The 23,042-nt window shown below is 37.0% G+C and overlaps 1 protein-coding gene across 2 annotated transcripts in view; it reads right to left on the reverse strand.

Moving 5' to 3' along the window:
• Nucleotides 1–7,947: 7,947 nt before the first annotated feature.
• The window catches only part of LOC114320076 (uncharacterized), a 65,280-nt gene continuing 50,185 nt past the window's right edge, over nucleotides 7,948–23,042 (reverse strand). Inside the window, exons 2-3 of one of the 2 annotated variants that reach the window (XM_082883936.1) lie at nucleotides 8,422–8,545; nucleotides 7,948–8,097 (exon numbers count right to left, since the gene is read on the reverse strand). In XM_082883936.1, the coding sequence (XP_082740062.1) occupies nucleotides 8,005–8,097; nucleotides 8,422–8,545 (217 nt within the window). In that variant the 3' untranslated portion in view covers nucleotides 7,948–8,004. The remainder of the gene's footprint in view (nucleotides 8,098–8,421; nucleotides 8,546–23,042) is intronic. The other variant, XR_014338569.1, reaches the window with a different exon arrangement.

Here is a 23,042-nt window from a genome sequence, read left to right on the forward strand (position 1 = left end):
CCAAGTGGGATGGTTTTCACTTTGGCCGAACTACTATATGACCAAAATAAGCTTGGCTACGCAGAGCCACAGAGAAGGCCGAACTGTCCTTAGCTCGGTCTTCTCCTCCAACTCCTTATCTCGGCTTTCCCTGTTCAACCATGGTGTGTTTAGATAAAACTTCCAAGTAGCAAGTTCTGACCGACCTAACCATAATATGTCACGACCGGACTAAATGCAAGGCCGGACTCACTTCAAACTGCCACCGGACCGGAGTTGCTTTACACATTCTTGAACCGGAGTAACCACACCTCTCCTGGGCCAGAATAACCCCACTTCTCCTGGGCCGGAGTATCTATACCTCTACTGGGCCGAAATAACATTATGGCTTCTTACCGATTCCTCCACACTTTGGGCCGCAGGGCCCAACTCACAGCTCGGCCCAATTCTTTCCCAAAAATTACCCTCTCACTTATCATGACATATGAAGTAGTTAAATATTATGTAGTCTAAGCACGTATTTAAAGAAGTAATAATGCAGTTAGAATGATGAATCGAGCTTTGGTGTATGCAATACAAATGGATGCAAACATGGAGAATGTTCAACAAAACACGATGTCGCTAAACTAACCATCATAAGCAGGTAAATAAAAGGGAGAAAGACGTGAAGTTGGAAGGCATACACATTATTACATTGCGCTCTCACGAAGGAGAGTCCGAATGAATAAACTAGCTAAGCTAAGTTAATTAACTAACTTAAGCTAAGCTAATTAAGCTATTACAAAACAAAATGAATAACTAGCTAAACTACTTAACTAATTATTACAACAAATGGATTAACTAACTATTCTAGTTATCGATCTAATTACAAAAGAAAATTGAATAACTAATTAACTAACTAATTAGTTATAACACTTATTAAATTTAACTAGCTACAACTAATTAATTACAACAGATATTCAATCTAAATATTTAAACTTTAAACAAGTTTGGAATGTGAGGGGTGACCGTGCACGTGCTCGGTTTTCACCCGAAAAGCTACTGTTTTGCTTCCGGAGAGCCTCTATTGCACAATAGAACACCTGTACTGTTGCCCACTTCCAGAACAGCTCTGCTTGGTTAAAGGAACACTCTGCTAAATTTTGCATCAGTGGCCGGCCGGCCACTGGTAAGAGTTACCGGCCACCGGTAAGGGTTACCAGCCACCAGTGATGGCTGGCCGGCCATCAAAGATGGTCTGCCAGCCACCTGCCGGCCATGGATAGTGGCCTGTCGGCCACTGCTGCCCAGTTCTCCTTGGTGCAACAGAGGACAAACAAAGCATATAAAGGGTATTCAAGGGTTTGTTTGCACAACTCATCCCTCATTTTCATGAACAAATTAAAGGAGTAATAAGTTTGGTTTCATAAACCATCAATGGATGCAATTTAATTGCATAATGGCTTACAAAACCAAGTGTATAAGTTTAATAAATGCAACAAAACAAGACCCTCACACCATTGGTAATGAACACCCTAAGGGATTAAACCATTAAGCATGACATCTCAATCTCATGCTTTAAACAAACAAGTTGTTTGAACTACTTTCAAAACAAAGCAAAAGTCAAGAAAGGAGGGAGGTTGCAGAGATGATTAAGTGCTGAAAATCAGTGAGAAAAACATAAATAAATGCTATCAACTCAAACAAGATGGTGTCTAAGGCTTAGAACACCAAGCTTGTGAGGACAATTACACTAGAAACATGCAAAACAAAGCTCAAATGCAACCAACAGCCTAAAATAATGTTAAAACAGGTTAAATACCATCCTAAAACATGCTAGAATTGAGCTAAAACAAGCTAGATTAATATGCTAAAACATGGCACAAACTAGGCTAGTAAGCAAGACACAAGGAGGGGAGGCTAACCCCTCCAAATTTGGATTTTAAAATATGATTTTGGCCACTGAAAAAGCTTTAAAAATTAGTGTTTAAAAGTTAAAAAAAAGATAGTAAAATGATGGGAAAAATAAGGGCAAAGGCCTTCAAAACAAGGTACAAAGAAGAGCTCTCAACCCCTCAACCTTTAATGGCCTTAGGACCCAATTTTCAGCCCAAAAATACAGAATTTTTACAGCCCAAAATCAATTAAAAAACAGTAACGAAAATAGTAGAGAAAGCAAGCAAATAGGCAAAGCCTTATATCTTTGAAGAGAAAAAGCAATTCCAAGCGACAAAACCAAACAAACACACCCTTTAGAGCTCCAACAAGGCTCAAGAATACCTCAGCTCAAAGATGAAGAGGTTTGGTTAAGAGTATATAGGCAAAGGTTGAAGATTTGTAAGCAAATGTGTAGAGATTTGCTAGAGAGAGAGAAAAATTTTTGATCTCAAAATTTTTTAACCTTAAAACATAAGAGAGAAGTCTCATATATATAAAAAACATGAATTCCCTACAAGGATATCCAGCCCTACACGTAAGTGCAGATGCATGTATCTGTGCAAACAGCTGGCACAACTGGCATAAAATATCTGAAAAAGAGACTGGTGGCCGGCAGCCTCAAAAGGTGGCTGACAGGCCACCTTAAGCTACAGGCTTGAAGGATTAAGGTTTGGTCCAAAAATGAGACAACAAGGGTGTAGGATTTGAAAGGCTCAAAGCTGTGGTATTCTGCCGAGGACTTCAAGCACTTGGTGAATAAACACGTTCATCACCGAGTATGCATGCAAGGACATCCAAATCTTAACGATCGTAAAAAATGAAGTACCTATACACGGCAGATTTAGATTGATTTTTGGGCAGGACACAATATTTCTAGCCCGGTGAAAGAATTAAAAACAATTACAAAACCTTACTCGAGGGGCCCACATGTTTGTCTGGCAGAAAATTGCACTTGATTAAAATCAGAATCGAGCTATGCATTTAATGACTAGGCAATAATTTCAACTCGGTGAACTGAACAGACTGGCAAAGGCGTAATCACCAATTTGTTTTCTTAGGAGTGGGACCGAGCAGTGTGTCACATGGCTACATATGAAACTGAGACCAAACAATGAAAATAAACATATTAAATAATATGTTAACCCTAAGTCAAAGTTAATGCACTAGCAAGATTTCTAAATGGGACCCACAAGCATCTTCATTAAAATTAGTTTGATTTTGAAAAGTCAAGCTTCTAGGCCCCACACCCATTTCACCAAATGAAAAACTGGAGCTATTTCCATCAATTGAATGTCTTGCCGTGATGGTGGGCTGAGCTGCAGTTTGTGGGTCTGCTAAAAAAAGAAAAAAAAAAACCTCAAGTTGCTTGTGGAAACAAAGAATGGCCGAGATATGTGGAAAATCGAGCTTCACAAGAGGCATGATCTTGAACCGAGCACAAAGCCCAAAGAATGTTAAGGCCAACCATAAAAGGTAGGGCAGCAAGCAAATAAATTGTAAACTCATTTCAATGGAGCACAAAATGTCAAAGGTTGCGGGCCCAAGCAAACATTAGAATAAGGTTAAGTTTGAGATGGCTCAAATAATTCATCATTTTATTTTTTTATCTTTTTTTTATTATATTATTTATTTTTTTTTTTACACATTTTTTTATAAAAAGACAAAAAATATATTTATTTAAGTCATTCCAAACAATTCCTAAATTAAAGACCACGTACAAAGGCTGCACAAATAAAGAAATAGTAAAGAAAAGAGCTTGGTGGGTATAGGGCCCACTTGATTTCTCCATGGCCAAGCGTGTAAATCAGCCTACATTGCAATTACAAGCACCACGCTACAAAATCAATGGGCCGAGACGTTTAAAAATATGTGTGCGCTTGATTTCTAAAGGAATTGGAAAAGTCATTTGTCTTTGGCTGAATTTGTTTATAATAACAGTTTTCATTCGAGTATTGGTATGATGTCTTTTGAGGTTTTATATGACAGAAAATGTTAGTCTCCTATTTGTTGGGCAGAGGTCGAAGATGGACCTTTACTTGGGCTCGAGATTGTGCATGAAACAACAGAAAAGGTGAAATTAATTCAACAAAGACTGAAAACCGCACAAAATCGATAGAAAACCTATGCGGATGTACACAGGCAAGACAGGGAATATGAAGTGGGTGATCATGTTTTTGTTAAAGTGGCACCAATGAAAGGACAGACTCGCTTTGGGTTTAAGGGTAAACTAACACCGAGATATGTTGGGCCATATGAAATCATTGAAAAGATTAATCTAGTGGCATATCAAGTAGCGCTCCCTCTTGAAATGGAACATATGCATAATGTCTTTCACATTTCGATGTTACGGGATTACCTTCGGGATCCTTTCCATGTTATTGAGCCTATGCATGTGGTATTAAGTGATGACTACACTTATGAAGAACGACCTATCCAGATTGTAAACCGACGAATCAAGAGATTGAGGAATAAGGAAATTCCGTTAGTAAAAGTGGATTGGCAAACCCATGGTGGCGTTTATACGACTTGGGAACGGGAAGACGATATGATGAAAAGATATCCCGAATTGTTTCCCCTAAATTCGGTATTCTTTCAAAATAAAGGTAATTCGAGTTTGGAGGACCAAACTCTTTTGTGACAACCCTGACTCATGTTTAGCATTAATTCATGATTAAGCATGCTAAGTAAATGATTGAGATGAAATCCCAAATTGATTATGTGAGTGTGTTGTTTAGATTGCATTTCTATCTGTTTGATATAGAACGATTTGTTCACGTTTTAATTTCGAGTTGCGAATTGAAAGCCTTATCGGCGACCGACTCAGAAATTGACCGGTGTTATATGCTAATTAGGATTTATAGAATTTTATGGTAGGTTTAACTAAAATTTGGTTCGGAACGATTAAATTAGATTAAATTAATGCCATTTGATTAATTATGATTAATTACCACCAACAAGGCCATTTTGACCCCACTAAGTTGAACCTTACATCTCATTCTTTCTTATTTGATGCTCAAAACGTGTGTGTGTGAGAGAGAGAGAGAGAGAGAGAGAGAGAGAGAGAGAGAGTAGAAGGAAATTGAATTCAACAAGGGAATTGTTTGAAACTTAGAAGAAATTGAAGAGGGCTTGGAAGATTAGGCTACTACACTTGGGAATACAAGGCTTAAGGTAGGAATTCACCCTCTTAATTATGAATTTAAGTTGTTTCATGCATGGTTCATGGAAAAATTGGAGACTAAAGTCAAGAAATAGCCTAAAGAGTAGAATTGAGAATCAATTCATGCATGCATGTCCATATTATGGAGTTTTGAAGTTGTTTTCATGAAATTCACACATGCATGTTCATATTATAGTTGTAATCTAAGAATTCATCATATTTTTGGAAAGAATAGCTCATATGATCATGTGTTGGAAGTCATGAATTCAAATAAGTACATGCATGGAACAATTACATTATATTCTTTTATTTCAAGTTGATTTTGTGTACAATTAGCATACTTTTGGGCTTTGATTTTATGAAATAATCTTCAAAACATGTTGTGTTATGAGTTTCTAAGTATTTTTCCAGAGAATTAGCCCAAAAGGATGAGTTTTGGCATGTTAAATCCATGGTTTGAGCTTTGGGAGCAAATCTGGAAAACTCAGAATTTGGCTTCTTCGCTCGAGCGACCACCTTTGTTTTCAGTCTTTCGCTTGAGCGACGGAATGCTGGCTCGAGCGTAAATTGCAAGCTCTCAGGTTTTTGCGTGTGCAGAAGCACGCTCGAGCGACAAGACTTGCGCTCGAGCGAAGAACTGTGTCTCACACTCGAGCGAGCATCGAGCGGAGATTTTCAACAACCAGTACTTTTCATATTTTTGCAGATCGCTCGAGCGAAGGAGTCTACACTCGAGCGACCAAGCATATTCTGCGTGTCCACTCGAGCAAAGAAAGCCATACTCAAGCAAGACCCCTGTTTTCAACAAGTTTTGAAAAATATTTTTAAGTACATTTTTGCATCCTCATTTCATCATAGGCATTCCTAGGCCATGTTTAAGGCATTATAATGAGGATATTGACATAGAACCACACCAAAGCAAGAAAGGGACTAAGTTATTAATTCCGAGTGTGTAATTTAGTGTGCGCTCGTTCAGTAACTGTGTAGGTTGGCACCCAAGGACGCTGATTAGCTCGCTTACAGCCCTGTTATCTGTGAGTAACACTGTTGTAAAGATATGTTCAATCTTATTTATTTTTCAATTGATAATTAATATTGTTTTCTGAAATGATACTTTTTATTGATTGAATGATGATCCTCTTTTGAACTGTATTCGTAGCATCCATAGCATATTGCTATTGTTATTGATATTGTTATCGTTATTGTTACAAAGATCACTGTCAGTTCCAAATCTTGGAACTATTGTTATTGTATGATGACCATCAATTGATTGTTCGGTCTTTTAAGACCTAGTGTGTTGTTGCTATTGGATGTACCACATATGACTTAATGAATATGATGGATTGAATTGAACGATTGATTGACAAATGATATTGATTGAAAATGTTCCAATGCTAATTGACTGTTTTCAAGATAGAAAGACATCATTCCCAACCTCTTTACACATTTTTTATTCATTGGACTTTAGCTCACAGTTTATATATATAAATAGGTGACCAAGCACTGGACCAAAGCTAGAGGCGCCGATTTAAGCTCTGGTTTTGTTGAGCCAGCCATTGTGCCTCACTTCGAGGTTCCGCACTTGCACGAGTCAAGGCTTTTGGGTGTTTCTATCCACCCTTTTTGTTGAGTGTAATGAATGTTTAAGACTTTTGATGTACAGTTATGTTAAAAGGGTTATGTCCCTAACCCGTACGCTACAATGTATATGTATTTTTGGTATATGTCAATAGCTATGTGCATGGAAGCCTTTTTCCATTCAGGTTTTCACAGCTCATTGGACATCTTTTTATTATTGATTAGCTTCCGCCAGCCCCGTTATATTGTATTATTGTCATTATTGTTAAGCAGGCCTTTGGTAATCACGGATTACTGGCCAGTTACGATGTTAAACCCTTAGGGGCGGGTTTTGGTCGTGACAAGAAAATAAATCCAAATCAGGTCGAGCAAAGCAAACCACCGACCAAAGAACTCAGCTCGGCCGAGAAATGTAATCTCAGTCGTGCAAGTGCAACTGAAATTAAGGGGCAATTGTGAGGGAAATTTGCACTAAGTAGGCGGGTCAAGCTAAGTCATGACTTAAGGTGTCTTTGGGTTGTGCAACGGGGCAGGTTCAGTTGAGTGTGGTCTTGGCCGAGGTTCTAGATTGATTCAATTGAGCTGGTCCAAGGTCTGGGAGTTGGACCGAGCTATCTGTTGATCTCAGATATTGAACCAAGGCATCTATGATCATGCCTTCAACCGGGCTAAGCCCTTTAGCCGAGTACCACGATGGAACGAACGGAATTGGGAAAACCGAACTAGTTATTGAGCTCGGCCTTAAAGGTTGGCCAGAATTGAGGCTGGAACTGACTAGGCTATGCCTAGCTCAGTGGAAATTGCTAGGTGGTCCAATTGGAGTACAAGAAGAGAAACCCGCCAATGGTGTGCGTCAATTCTGTTTGGCAGTTTGGCCAATGTTGTTTGGTGGTATTGACGGGTACACGTGTAAAGAATAGAGAGGGTAGTATAGCCACGCATCCAGGAAAGGAAGAGCGGAGTAGAGCATAGAAGGTATATAGACTGAGTGGCGCCTCCATACTTCAGGTTTGAATTTCTGGCTACCCAGAGCTTTATCTCTCGTTTGTCTTCTCTCTCTTTCTTTCTCTATAAGGGTGTTAACTTGCCCGTCGAAAGGGTTTTTCGAAAATCACTTGCCGGGTAAATCACTATCGTTGTGTTCTCAAGTTGAACGGTGTCATTCAAAGCAACGAAGAGCTTGGACAATGAAGAGTACGGAAGCAAGAGAATATTTGCTCCCCGTACAAGCACATAAACTCAATACTTGTTACAAAATTTGTAAGTGATAAAAGAATTCCTAGATGATTCATGCAAAGTTGAGTACTCTAGACTTTTGCACGATTAATTCTCTCTTTTGATACACCTTTTATTACAAATAAAAAAAATTCCTAAAAAGGGCATCTTTCTTTAATTATGATAAGCAATCTTACTTCAGCTTGTTGACCAACATGAAGTCTGACCCCAGAGGCATCATGCATAACCTGCACAAATTTCAAACAGATCAAAAGGATGTTCAAATAAATACAAGGAAAACCATGTCAGAGAGTTGATCAAATTTTAGAACAAACCTAGATATATATTACAAAAGCAAAAACATTAATATCATAACAATATGATTATTATAATTTGTAAAAATTAGCTTAAAATCTAATAAAGCCTCAAGTAAAGATGTCATAGTATAAAAAATGGAATCAATCAATTCAAATACTATATAAAATGCTGCAAATAACTTAGCCATTAGAGAATTTATAAATAATAAACATAAGAATGCCATAACAGAAACAAGAAACTATTAAGATACATACAACACAAGCCAAGGCAATTGCAATGGCAAAAGTTGGTCCTCTTATTCCTTCTTGCAGACCTATAGCTACTGCTAAAGCCATCACAGTGGCAGAATGTGATGACGGCATTCCACTTTTTGTATACCTGATCATGTAGGAGAAACATGTTGAAAACAATGAGCTATTACACCAGACAAATATTTGCATCGGGTTCTTCAGGTCAATCAATTTCCATAAAGCTCAGAATTCTGAAGCAACCAAAATCCAACCCAAGGAGAATAGTAATGCAGTAAAACAATCGAATTTGCAGTTCCATTGCTGCAATTACTAAAATTTAGACCTTAAATGAATCTCCAACAATCAAATAACAAAAAATAGTAAAGCATTGCAAGAGGATTGAAATATGGAACTATTAAAATATTCGAAAAAGTGGTTTATTTTTATGGTTTTAGAGACCCGAAAAGATCTCTTAAATCAAAATTTCGGAAATAAGATGAGAAATACCAAGTATAATTTAATCTAAATAGTATTATTATAAAGGTTTAATGACTTCATGATCTCATCCCCTATAACATTACAGTGCGCGGACCAAGTAATTTGACTTCAAAATCCAACTATTTTGCTATACTTATTCAAGAACTGTGAAACATGGAGTTATAAAGGGTATGGCTTTCAGTACATCTTCTCAAGGTAGTGTTAAAAGAATGGATGAAAATGTGATCTCTCAATGTAAGCCCGCTTACGGTAAGTTTGTGAGTGGTGTCAATGAGAGGATACGAATGGTGCTATTAAAATGGTTGTTGAATCAAAGACTCAAATCCATCAAAAAGGCAGAATAGATGGGAAATATGGATAGCATGTTGTCCAAATTGTGAAATTAAACAAATAGATTTACGAATAAATCAAAATTATATAGCAAGAACATATGTTGAGATTACAACAGAAATACCAAATACAATAAAATGATAAAGAAAGCAAACCAAAGTCTGTACGGTAGCAGTTTCTTTAAAACAATTTTCGCCGCCTCACAGGATCGAGTGCTTGAGGAATTCCAGCGTCTGTCTCCCAGGATACGACGGTCAAAAAACCAGCTATGACAGAAGCAATCTCTGTCTAACTTAGCGAACAAAACTCGTGGCAGCACTCTCTCATTGGAGGAACTTTCTGGCAAACTGACTTCTAAAACGGAAGCAAAATTTTGTGTGTTGAGACTAGACAATAGGGTCTCAATTTATACATGTATAGGGGAGAGAAGATGAGCCTCCAACCTCTATGGCTGGTCACTAATGCACCATTAACCTCTGCAATAAATGCAGGAGTTGCAAATTCCATTAATGCACCATTAAACTCTGCAATATTGTAGGAGTTACAAATCCCGTTACCTCTTTCATGAAACTAACTTCATGGGCAATTTCTCATTTAATTCTCCATGGTTTTTGGCCATTTTTTTTGTGGTGTAAAGATCTTATTGCAAAGTATCTAGACCCACTTGGACCAACACAATAGATGGTTGGGACCCACTTTAATATTTAATTAAAGTCACCAAAAATCTATTTTTTTCCAACAATCCCCCACATGAATAAAAATTGACCGAATGACACAATAAATGGGCACCGTTCAACAATAATAACTCAGAGAGAGAGTACAACGGACTAACCCCGACATTAGAGAAGGTAGCTTTTGATTTTGAACCTCTCCCAGTGAAAACCTATCGAGTTTATTGGCTGATCAGTGATTATTACATCTTGAATTGCTCTGTCGTTTATGTAAACTGAGACAATAGATCTCATACGGGAATTACTCCTACCACCATTATGTTTTCATTGGTGTGCCCTATATGGCCCTGAGCACTAACCTGGTTGAACGAGTGGTTTCAAAGAGTTTTGGCCTTTCCAATTCTTCTAGAAGCAGTCCCATTTCACACTCACATAAGTGACTCTTAAAAGTATCCTGCTATAACCTGTTTGAATCCTTAACACATAAAAGTCATTAAAAGGTTTGCTTAACCTTCACCCTTGCAGGTATCATTGCTTATCGGAATGGCTGGAGGGTTTTACCCCCACAGTGACATACCATTGTTACACGCAATTAGGTTGTCCCATTGAACCTAGATCTTGGGATCTCCAGTCAATTAGGTTGGGTTTCCATTCCGGTAACTTCCAAAGGTCTCAACCTCATTCCTTTTGACGACGTCTCGACTAACACTCAATTTAATCCTTTGGTTAGCGAATCTGTAATGTTGTCCTCAGACTTTACCTAGTCTATAGAGACAACTCCATTCGAGAGTAGTTGTCATATGGAATTATGTCTACGACGGATATGTCTAGACTTTCCATTATACATATTACTCTGTGCCCTACCAATTGTAGATTGACTATCACAATGAATATAAATAGCTAGCACGGGTTTAGACCAACGTAGGATATCTTCAATGAAATGGCGAAGCCATTCAGCTTCTTCCGTTGCTTTATCTAAAGTAATAAACTCTGATTCCATCGTTGATCTAAATATACACATTTGCTTGGAAGATTTCCAAGACATGGTTGCCCCACCAGGAGTGAACACATACCCACTAGTTGACTTTGAGTCCTTTATATCTGATATCCAATTCGCGTCACTATAGCTTTCTAGCGCCGCTAGATACCGAGTATAATGCAGCTTATAATCTCGAGTGTAGCGTAAATACCTTAACACTCGCACAATGTCCTTCCAATGAGTAGCATTGGGATTATTCGTGTATCTACTAAGCCTGCTAACCAAGTAGGCTATATCCGGCCTAGTGTAACTCATCAGATACATGAAACTTCTAATTACCCGAGAATATTCTAACTGAGAGACACTTTCTTTATTTTTCTTGATAAAATATAGACTTAAGTCTACAAGTGTCGGTGACACACTCGTATCTGATCCACTAAACTTCTCAAGTATCTTATCAACATAATGAGACTGAGAAAGTACAATTCCGCCAGATATTCTGCTAATGTTAATTTCTAGAATAACATCTGCAACACTCATATCCTTCATATCAAACTTAGAGTGTAACAACTTCTTGATAATTTTGATCATTTCATCATTACTACCTATAATGAGCATATCATCAACATATAGACGCAAAATGACATATCCTCTGTCAGTGTCTTTGACATAAACACACTTGTCACATTCGTTGATTCTAAACCCGCTTGACAATATTACGTTGTCAAACTTCTCATGTCATTGTTTAGGTACTTGCTTTAGATCATACAATGATTCGACAAGCTTATAGACTTTCTTGCTTTGCCCTAGAGCTGAAAACCCTTCAAGTACCATGTAGATTTCTTTATTCAAATCTCCATTTAAGAAAGCTGTCTTTACATCTATTTAGTGTATCTCCAGATTGCGCAAAGCTGTTTTCGCAATCATCATGCAAATAGATGTTATCCTAGTTACAGGTGAGTACGTATCAAAGTAATCCAAGCCTTTTCGTTGCCTATACCCTTTGATAACGAGCCTAGCCTTATACTTATCAATTGACCCATTGGCCTTCATCTTTCTTTTAAAAATCCACTTGTAGCCTAAAGGCTTATAACCTGGAGGTAAATCCACTAACTTCCAGGTGTGGTTCTGTAAGATAGAGTCAATCCCGCTTTTGATCGCTTCTTTCCACAAAGGACTCTCAGGAGAAGTCACAACTTCGTGAAAAGTTTGAGGTTCGTTATCAACCATATAAGTCAAGAAGTCGGGACCAACAGACTTGGAGATCCTAACCCTTTTACTCCCTCTAGGCTCGTCTAAAACCTCAATTTGATCATCACCTTGATTATCATCACTACCAAGCCCATCAAATTGCTCCAAAGACCTCAGAACCCCTTCTTGGGTTCGACAAGGAAAAATGTCTTCAAAGAAACATGCATTCCTTGACTCCATGATGGTATTCATGTGTATGTCTAAAATTTCAGACTTATGTACAAGAAACCGATATGAACTACTATTATGTGCATAACCAATGAATATAAAATCCATAGATTTCAGGCCTATCCTAACCCGTTTGGGTGTAGGTATTGCCACTTTTGCAAGACACCCTCACATGCGTAAGAATTATAAGAAGGCTTAACGCCTTTCCATAACTCATATGGGGTCTTGTCCATCTTCTTCCGGAGTACTTTATTCAGAATGTAATTCGTGGTAAGAATTGCTTCCTCCCACATGTTCTGTGGAAATCTAGAACTTATTAATATTTCATTCATCATTTCCTTTAGCGTCCTATTTTTTTGCTCAGCAATCCCATTTAACTAAGGAGAATAAAGCGCCATGATTTGGTGGATAATCTTGGATTGTGCACAAATCTCAATAAACGGTGATTCATACTCACCACCACGATCACTTCTTAAAACCTTAATCTTGCGGCCTAAATGATTCTCAATTTCATTCTTATAAAGAATAAACTTGTCAATAGCCTCATCTTTGTTTTTGAGCAAATAAACATAACAACACTTAGTGCAATCATCAACAAAAGTGATGAAGTATTTATTGCCACAACGTGATTGTATAAACTTTAAGTCACATACATCACTATGTACTAAGTCCAATGGCTTTGAACTTCTTTCAATAGAATGAAATGAAGATCTTGTCAACTTCGCTATAACACAAGTTTTACACTTGTGTTTCGGATTAATTTTAAAAGATGGGATGTGATCTAACTTGATTAATCTATGTAAAGATTCAAAGTTCACATGCCCTAGTCTACCATGCCACAAATTGGAAGACTCAAGCATGTAAGCAGAAAAAGATGCATCTTTATTCATCTTTGGGATAATAGTCATTACATTGAGTTTAAACATACCCCCAACATATAACCCTTACCCACATACACTCCGCTCTTGGTTAGAACAACCTTATCGAACTCAAAGACCATGCGAAACCATGTTTATTGAGAAGAGACCCTAAGACAAGATTCTTACGAATGTCCATAACATATAGGACTTCATTCAAGGTCAGCTCCTTTCCTGAGGTCAACTTCAGGACCACCTTTCCTTTTTCATCAACAGTTGAAGTAGTAGAGTTTCCCATAAACAACTTCTCACTGTTTGTAACCGGCTCGAACATTGTAAACAGCTTTTTCTTGGAGCAGATGTGGTGTGTAGCCCCAGTATCAATTCACCATTCTCTTGGGTTTGAATGTACCATATTCACCTCAGAGACAACGGCTGACAAGTCATCCTCATCATGGGAGTGCTCTTACATATCTGCCATGTGAGCACGAGATTTGGTCTTGTATGGCTTCTTCTGCTTACGGTAGTCACTAGCCCGATGCCTCTCGCTACCACAGTTGTAGCACTTCCCTGAGAACCGATAACCAGGTTCATGCGGTTTGTATGCCAGCTTCTTTGCAACACCACCTCTTGGCCCCAGCTTTGAGCCCTTATTTACAGAGGGCTTCTTCCTTACCCCAGAAGATCTGCCATGCTCAATGACATTGGCTTTCACTATGGAGGTACTCCCTTCTTTCTTTCTATTATCCTCCTCAATTCGGAGTCGGACAATCAAGTCTTCAATTGACATTTCTTTGCGCTTGTGCTTCAAGTAGTTCTTGAAGTCCTTCCAACCATTAGGAAGTTTCTCAATGATCACAGCAACTTGGAATGACTCATTCAACGGCATCCCCTCAGCATGAATTTCATGCAAGATCATTGGGAACTCCTGGACTGGGCTTATCACAGTTTTTGAATCTACCATTTTAAAGTCTAAGAACCGGCCAACGGCAAATTTCTTTGCCCCAGCATCCTCAGTTCTGTACTTTTTGTCCAGAGATTCCCATAACTCTTTTGCTGAGCTCTTGGCACAAAACACACTGTAGAGTGAGTCTGCCAAGTTGTTAAACGCATAGTTTTGGCAAAGATAGTCTGTCTGCTTCCATGTGTCAAGTGCTATGACTTTTTGCCTGTTTGGCTCATTCGCTGCCACGGCTGGAGGATACTCGCTAAAAAATTTTGCAAGGTTCAACGTGGTCAAGTAGAACAGCATCTTTTGCTGCCATCTCTTGAAGTTCACCCCAACAAATTTCTCTAGGCGCTCATGGTGACTGAGCGGTCCTCCCGGAACAGTCGGAGTAACACTAGGGTTGACCATAGAGGTCACAGTTAAGGTTGTCAGGTCAATTGCCTCGGGGTTCAGATCCCTACCAACATTAGCAGTAGCAGCATCATTGGTGGCAATTGCCATTTCTGAAAAATACAATAGAATATGAATTTTTGTGTTTTCAGAAATTAAACTTAACCCTTAGAAAATCTCATAGTTGGAAATTTAATTCAAAATTAGTCTCATCACTTAACCTATAATCGAACATAGCCAAGAATGTTCCCAGGAAGACGGAGGGGTCACATCGATCCTACTTAAAACCCAGTTAATCTTTTGACAAAACTTTTAAGAGCATGTTCTAGAATCGAACATGGTCAAGAATGTTCCCAGGAAGACGGAGGGGTCACATCGGTCCCACTTAAAACCCAGTTAATCTTTTGACAAAACTTTTAAGAGCATGTTGACTCCTAGTTCATGATAAACAATTTTAAGAATTATTCTAAGGGATGAACTAGGTTAAAACAAACCAGTTCCAAACTTACAAGCAATTAAATTAAGATTGCTAACAATTACAAGCAATATAAAAATTTCTACAACAATACAAGCATATAAAATGCTTTAATATGCCAAGCAAACAACCTTGCTTTAAAAATTGGCAAGTAATCACTACTAAATCTCAAGCAAAATTGCTTAAAAAATATTGTCGAAATAATTCTTTTCCACGCTTAGATATTTATAGCGATTCCAGTATTCCCTTTACTGTTCAATTGCATTCCGGACTCGGTTCCGTGGAGTTGGTAGTTGTGTCTACCTTGTTGTCGTCCTTTAATTCCATTTGATTGAGTTTTAGGATGTGTTGGGCATGTTTCGAGCACGTGGGTTGAGCCTTGGTCAAATTTCTTGTTGCCAAGTTTTTGGTCGTTCCACTCGAGCGGAGATTGCACACTCCCAGTATTTTCGTGCTCTGCAAAACTTCTGCAGGTTTGATTTCTACGCTCGAGCGGATTTCCCGCGCTCGAGCGGGTAGTACTTTTTGGTGTAAGTTCTGGGAGGGGAAAATCTACGCTTGAGCGGACTAGTTTTCACGTTCGAGCGGATGTACTTTATTCTTGTGTCTTGGAGCTCGAGCGGGACTTCTTGCGCTCGAGCGAACTCAGTACTTTGTTCTTGACGCTCGAGCGTTGTGTTTTCCGCTCGAGCGGACTTGTCGTATATCAGAAGGCTGTTGGGCATTTTCAAGTCACTTTTTACATCCTCACACTCTCTCTTACTTTTCAAAAACGCCATTTGAGAGCTTCTCTCTCTAAAAGCTCCACTTCTCTCTAAGTATTGATCTAGTAGGAGTTGTTTCCTCACCTTTGGCCTTTACAAAAAGGTTGTTGATCGTCAAGGGCTATCTTTTGATCCGAGAAATTTGTGATTTGGAGCATCTTCATTTTCGTCATCTCCTTCGTTGGATTTCATCTTTTGAGGTAGGGATTCCTACTCACTCTTATGGGTTTTGACCTAGATTTTTGGGCACTATGTTAAATGGTTTGGTTTTGAGATCTAGGGTTTCAAAATGTATAAAAGGGGGTTTGTTATTTTGATTCTAAAATGTGTATTTTGGGTTTCAAAATAATGATATTGTTGTTGGTTGTTGGTATTTGGACTCTTGGGTCTATATTGGGAAATGGGGTAGAAAACCCTAATCTGTTGTATAAATTAATCGGTATAATTAATTTGAAAAAATTGTTGTTATTTGGAATTGAGTTGGAAATAATGAAATTGGCTCATTATATTGTAGAATGGTAGAGTTGGATTTATTAATCACTCACTCTTGAAAACATTGATATTTGATCTATTGGAGCTTTTATTATCTGTTTAGAAATAATTGCTTTGGGCTACCGGTGGAGGGTAGTTTTGATTGTTGTAGACAATGCATGATGATTAGGCAAACTAAAACTAATCAAGTGGATGTGTCATAGAGTATAACGGTTGATAGAATACATTAACGTTATGTATTGATTGATTGTGTATATGACCTTGGTGTATATACGTTGTGTGTATGGGAGGAGATAGGGGATGTACTCCACGGTTTAGGGAAAGATAGGGGATGGACCTCTAAACCGGATGTTGTTTAAGAGGAGATAGAGGATGGACTCCACTGATATAGCTCATATGCTTGTCAGTTAGTGTGTTGATATAGCTCATATGCTTATCTATGGAAGTGTTGATATAGCTCATATGCTTATCTATGTAAGTGTTGATATGGCTCATATGCTTATCTGTGGAGGTGTTGATGCAGCTTGTATGCTTATCTATTGCGAACTGGGAAACGTTTAATATGAATTATTAGTTCGTTTAGAGTGTGCGGCCAGGTTCTGAGCCATGGGTATGAATTTGGGAATTGGATAAGAAATGGAAAATGAAATGAAACATAGACATAGTGGTCATGTAATGGAAATGGTTTTATGAATTGATTTATGGGAGTTAAACATTTATCAATTGCTAATGTCTTAGTTACTGCTCATATTGTGTTTAGCATATCTCTACTGAGCGTTGACTCACCCTATATGGGTATTATTTTTCAGGTACAAGTAGCATGCCACCTCCAAGGACATAGCTTGGATAGTTATGGGAGTTGAAGACTTTTTTTGATTAATTTTGTTTGTGTTACATGTATATCAAGCCAAGGGCTTATTTTGTATAGAGTTAGTACTCTTCTTTTGTGTAACCAAGTGTTGACTTGGAAAGCTGTAAGCCCATAGGGCACTTGCTTTTGTTGTTAACATGTAATACTGTTGTAAGAACTACTCTGATGAATGGAAAGGCGTTGATTTTCTTATATTACTGCATGTCTGAATGATGCGTATTATGTATATTTTTTAGGGCGTTACAATATTCCTGTAAAAAAGTTAGCAGAAAAACCAAAACAAAAATACAAACAAACTAATCTAAGCAAAATGTAAATAGAATAAATTAATTGAAACCATGTATCCAACTATTGAATAAGAAAAATAAAAAAAACCAACCAATGAATCAAAATGCTAGATGAGCTACAAAAACAAAATAAATTTTGTAACTCCAAAATTAAATTAAAATTTTGTAACTCCAAAATTAAATTAAAACTTCAAATTAAAAATTTATAACTCCAAATTAAATTAAAATTTTGTAATTCCAAAATTTGTAACTCCAAATTAAATAAATTAAATTTAATAATTTAATAATTAAATTACACAATATTCATGTACATAAATTTAGACAAATTACAAACATTTTATAACTCCAAATACATTAAACTAAAAATTAATAGCCTAGAGTTACATAAAATTTAAATCACAATAAACATGAAAATAAATTAAATTAATATGCAGGAGTTACATATGAATTTAAACAAACAATAACCATGTAAATAATTCTAGTAATTAATATGCGAAAAAATCTAAAGATTAAATCATGTAAGAAAACTAAAAGCTAGAAACTAAATAACATGTCACAACTTTCATAATTTACAATTATTGAATTTCCAGGAAAAAACAGTGGTCTAAAACGCATCAAATTGAAAGTTTATAAGCATGCAAATTATATCGAATAAACATATAAAAAAAATATTTGCAAAAGTGGGCACGGTTGTGATTGGCAGCAAGCACATCTGTTCTATTGTTTATTTATTATTGCAATACCAAACATGCAACTAAAATCAAAACATGACAAACTCAAAAGTCATGCAAATCATATTTAAAAACCTGGAAGCAATCAACCATAAATTATCTAATAAAAGTAAAACAATTATCTAATAAATTGAATTGCAACCATAGACAATGAGAAATAAAACAGTAACATGCAATCTTATAAGAATTTAATATCCTAACCAAGACTACCAATACAAGTCCATAAAAGTTTTAGGCAAGTCCTATATGCAGCACACAAGACACGGACACCAAAAAAAAAAAAAGGGCACATTATTATTATTATTATTTATTCTACGCATGTTAGTGATAAATAGAGCAAATTGAATTTGTACCACAGCAAAACACATGCATATATATTAAATTATGAAATCAACCAGTGGCCAATACATAACTCCTTCTAATCATGAACAAATGAACCCAAACAGTGTATATACTATTTTAACAAATCAAAAAGTAGCACCAAATTGATAAAATCATGGGAATGCAACAGTGGGCTACCAATTTATATATGAATCTAATTATATAATTTATGAAAACATGAAAATCTGTTTTAGACTTGTTATCCAAATTATGAAATTAAACAAATAGATTTACAAATAAATCAAAATTATATAGCGAGAACATATGCTGAGATAGAAACAAAAATACCCAATATAATAAAATGGTAAAGAAAGCAAACTGAAACCTGCACGGTAGCAATTTCCTCAAAACAGATTTCCGCCGCCTCACGGGTCAACTGCTTGAGGAATTCTAGTATCTGTCTCCCAGGATACGACAGTCAAAAAACCAGCTACGATAGAAACACTCTCTATTTAGCTTAGCGAACAAAACCTATGGCAGCACTCTCTCACTGTAGGAACTTTCTGGCAAATTGACTAGTAAAATGAAAGCAAAATTTTGTGTGTTAAGACTAGACATGAAGGTCTCAATTTATACATGTATGGGGGAGAGAGGAGAATGCACCATTAACCTCTACAATAAAGGCAGGAGTTACAAATTCCATTAATGCACCATTAAACTCTGCAATATTGCAGGAGTTACAAATCCCATTACCTCTTTCATAAATCTAACTTCATGGGCAATTTCTCATTCAATTCTCTATGGTTTTTGGCCATTGTTTTTGTGGTGTAAAAATCTCATTGCAAAGTATCTAGACCCACTTGAACCCAACACAATAGATGGTTGGGACCCACTTTAATATTTAATTAAAGTCACCAAAAACCCATTTTTTCCAACATAGCCCTCCTTTGTCGCGAAGTGAAACAAGAAGAAACTCAATTAGAAGATTCAAAGTTTCAAACTTACTAGGGAAATACATATATATATATATATATATATTTTTTTTTGATGTTGTTTTTCTGCCTTTTGTACTATTACGGCTCTGTCTTTTGGTTAGACTTTCTTTCCTTGTGCGTTTCCTCATAATGGGAAGGTTTTGGCTTGTGGGCCATGACTTGGTATGCACTTTGGGATTAAGTCTTGAAATTTATATTGTCCAAATTGTGAAATTAAATAAATAGATCCATGAATAAATCAAAATTATATACCAAGAACACATACTGAGAATTACAATTAAATTACAATAAAAATACACAATACAATAAAATGATAAAGAAAGCAAATCAAAGCTTACACGGTAGCAGTTTCCTTAAAATAGATTTTCACCGTCTCACGGGTCGAGTGCTTGAGGAATTCCGACATCTGTCTCCTAGGATACGACGGGAAAAAACTAGCTACGGTAGAAGCATTCTCTGTCTAGCTTAGCGAACAAAAACCGTGGCAGCACTCTCTCACTGTAAGAACTTTCTGGCAAACTAACTTGTAAAATGGAAGCAAAAATTTCTGTGTTGAGACTAGGTAGGAGGGTCTCAATTTATACACGTATAAGAGAGAGAGAAGGAGCCTCCAGCCTTTATGGCTGGTCACAAATGCACCATTAACCTCTACAATAATGCAGGAGTTACAAACATATTATACACACTAATCTTACTACCTCTTTCATGAAGCTAACTTCATAAGGCAATTTCTCATTTTATTCTGAATGGTTTTTTCTGGTGTGATGATCTTATTACAAAGTATCTAGCCCACTTGGATCCAACACAATAGATGGTTAGAACCCACTTTAATATTTAATTAAAGTCACCAAAAACCCATTTTTTTCAATAATCCCCCATATGAATAAAAATTGACCAAATGACTCAGCAAACAGACACCGTTTAACAATAATGACTCGAAGAGAGAGTACAACGGACTAACCCCGACATTAGAGAATGTAGCTTTTGGCTTTGAACCTCTCCCAGTAAAAACCTATCGAGTTTACTGGCTGATCAGTGAACATGATATCTTAAACTGTTCTGCTGTTTATGTAAACTGATTAATAGATCTCACATGAGAATTACTGCTACCACCATTCTGTTCTCATTGGTGTGCCCTGTATGGCCTTGAGCACTAGCCTGGTTCAGTGAATGGTTTCAAAGAATTTTGGCCTTCCCAATTCTTCTAGAAGCGACCCCACTTCACACTCACATAAGTGACTTTTCAAAGTATCCTGCTCCACCCTGTTTGAATCCTCAACACATAAGAGTCATTAAAAGCTTTGCTTAACCTTCACCCCGCAGGTATCATTGCTTAAAGGAATGGCTGGAGGGTTTTACCCCCACAATGACATACCATTGTTATTTGCAATTAGGTTGTCCCATTGAACCTAGATCTTGAGATCTCTAGTCAACTAGGTTCGGTTTCCATTCCGGCAACTTCCAAAGGTCTCAACCCTATTCCTTTTGACAACATCTCAACTAACACTCGATTTAACCCTTTGGTTAGTGGATCCGCAATGTTGTCCTTAGATTTTACATAGTCTATAGAGACAACTCCATTCAAGAGTAGTTGTCGTATGGAATTATGTTTACGACGGATATGTCTAAACTTTTCATTATACATATTACTATGTGCCTTACCAATTGCAGATTAACTATCACAATGAATACAAATAGCTGGCACGAGTTTAGACCAACGTGGGATATCTACAATGAAATGATAAAGCCATTCAGCTTCTTTTGTTGCTTTATCTAAAGCAATAAACTCTAATTCCATCGTTGATCTAAATATACATGTTTGCTTGGAAGATTTCCAAGACACGACTGCCTCACCAAGAGTGAACACATATCCACTAGTGGACTTGGAATCCTTTATATCTGATATCCAATTCGCGTCACTATAGCTTTCTAGCACCGCTGGATATCGAATATAGTGCAACCTATAATCTCAAGTGTAGCGCAAATACTTTAACACCCGCACAATGCCCTTCCAATGAGTAGCATCGGGATTACTCGTGTATCTACTAAGCCTGCTAACCAAGTAGGCTATATCCCGCCTAGTACAACTCATCAGATACATCAAATTTCCAATTATCGAGAATATTCTAATTGAGAGACACTCTCTTTATTATTCTTGGTAAAATGTAGACTTAAGTCTACAGATGTCGGTGACACACTCGTATCTGATCCACTAAACTTCTCAAGTATCTTATCAACATAATGAGACTGAGAAAGTACAATTCCGCCATATGTTCTAGTAATCTTAATTTCCAGAATAACATATGCAACACCCATATCCTTCATGTCAAACTTAGAGGTTAACAGCTTTTTGGTAGTTTTTATCATTTCATCATTACTACCTATAATAAGCATATCATCAAAATATAGACACAAAATGACATAACTGTTAGTGTCTTTGACATAAACACACTTGTCATATTCGTTGATTCTAAACACACTTGACAACATTACGTTGTCAAAATTTTGATGCCATTGTTTAGGCGCTTGCTTCAAACCATAAAATGATTTGACAAGTTTACAGACTTTCTTACTTTGTCCTGGAGCTGAAAACCCTTCAGGTTGCTCCATGAAGATTCCAGTTGAGGTGGGTCCGAGTGGTTTTGTATTCTCTCAAGTGAGAAGATTACAATATAAAAATTATGGGTCGAAACCATTGAGTTGTGAATGAAAATTGTCTCATAAAGTGGGTATCAATGGAAGTTGGGCTTGGGCGTAGACTTGGACTTGGACTTAGGTTTAGTCTTTGTCTGGACTGGCCTAGGCTTGTGCATGTGCATGTGTTGGACTTAGTCTTGGGCATGGGCTATGTTCTATGCTGGACTGGGCTTGTCTTGTGCATATGTTTAGACTAGGTGTGGATCGGGTTGTGATCTAATACCCGTATCCATTTTGCGACTTATCTAGTTGGATTATTTAAATAACATTATATATATTATATTTATTTATTCAACCTTTGTAATTCTCATCTTTTGATGATAGAGTTGATGATCATTATACACATGAAAGTTTTGTACCTTTGTAACTTTAGCTCTAAAGGCTAGAGTTGATGGCCATTGATGCTAGGTTTTATGGTAGTTTTCATGTCTAAGATCTCTTCCCTACAAGTATAAAAAGGGCCTTTCCCCTCCAACTTATAAGAAGAATTTTTTTTAGAGAGATTTTTTATTGAAAATGGAGATGTTGTTTTGAGATAAAAACAAAAAGTTGGAAATGATTTTTTACACCAAAGAAAAATTTCTTATCTTCTTTGGCTAGTCCCTTTTTTGGTTCTTGTTAGAGAGAATGCAACCATTATCAAGTTCGCCAAAGCTAACAGAAGGTGCTTCTACGTTAGCCCGGTCTAAACCGTTGTATCCTGGGATATAGAAGTCGATGTTCCTCCAGCACCAAAGGTGAGGCGGCTAATCTGTTTTAAGGATACTGTGGTATTACACAGGTTTCAGTTTGCTTCATTCTACTAGTTTTATTTTATTATGAATTTCTATAAATTCTAGCATATTTTTGTTCTGAAATTCAAAGTGGTTGTTCAATATGAATCTATTTATTTTATTTAAGTACACAATTTGTACAACAA

Source organism: Camellia sinensis, chromosome 8 (assembly GCF_055761805.1).
Source record: "Camellia sinensis isolate YWXY chromosome 8, ASM5576180v1, whole genome shotgun sequence".
Classification (NCBI taxonomy): Eukaryota; Viridiplantae; Streptophyta; class Magnoliopsida; order Ericales; family Theaceae; genus Camellia; species Camellia sinensis.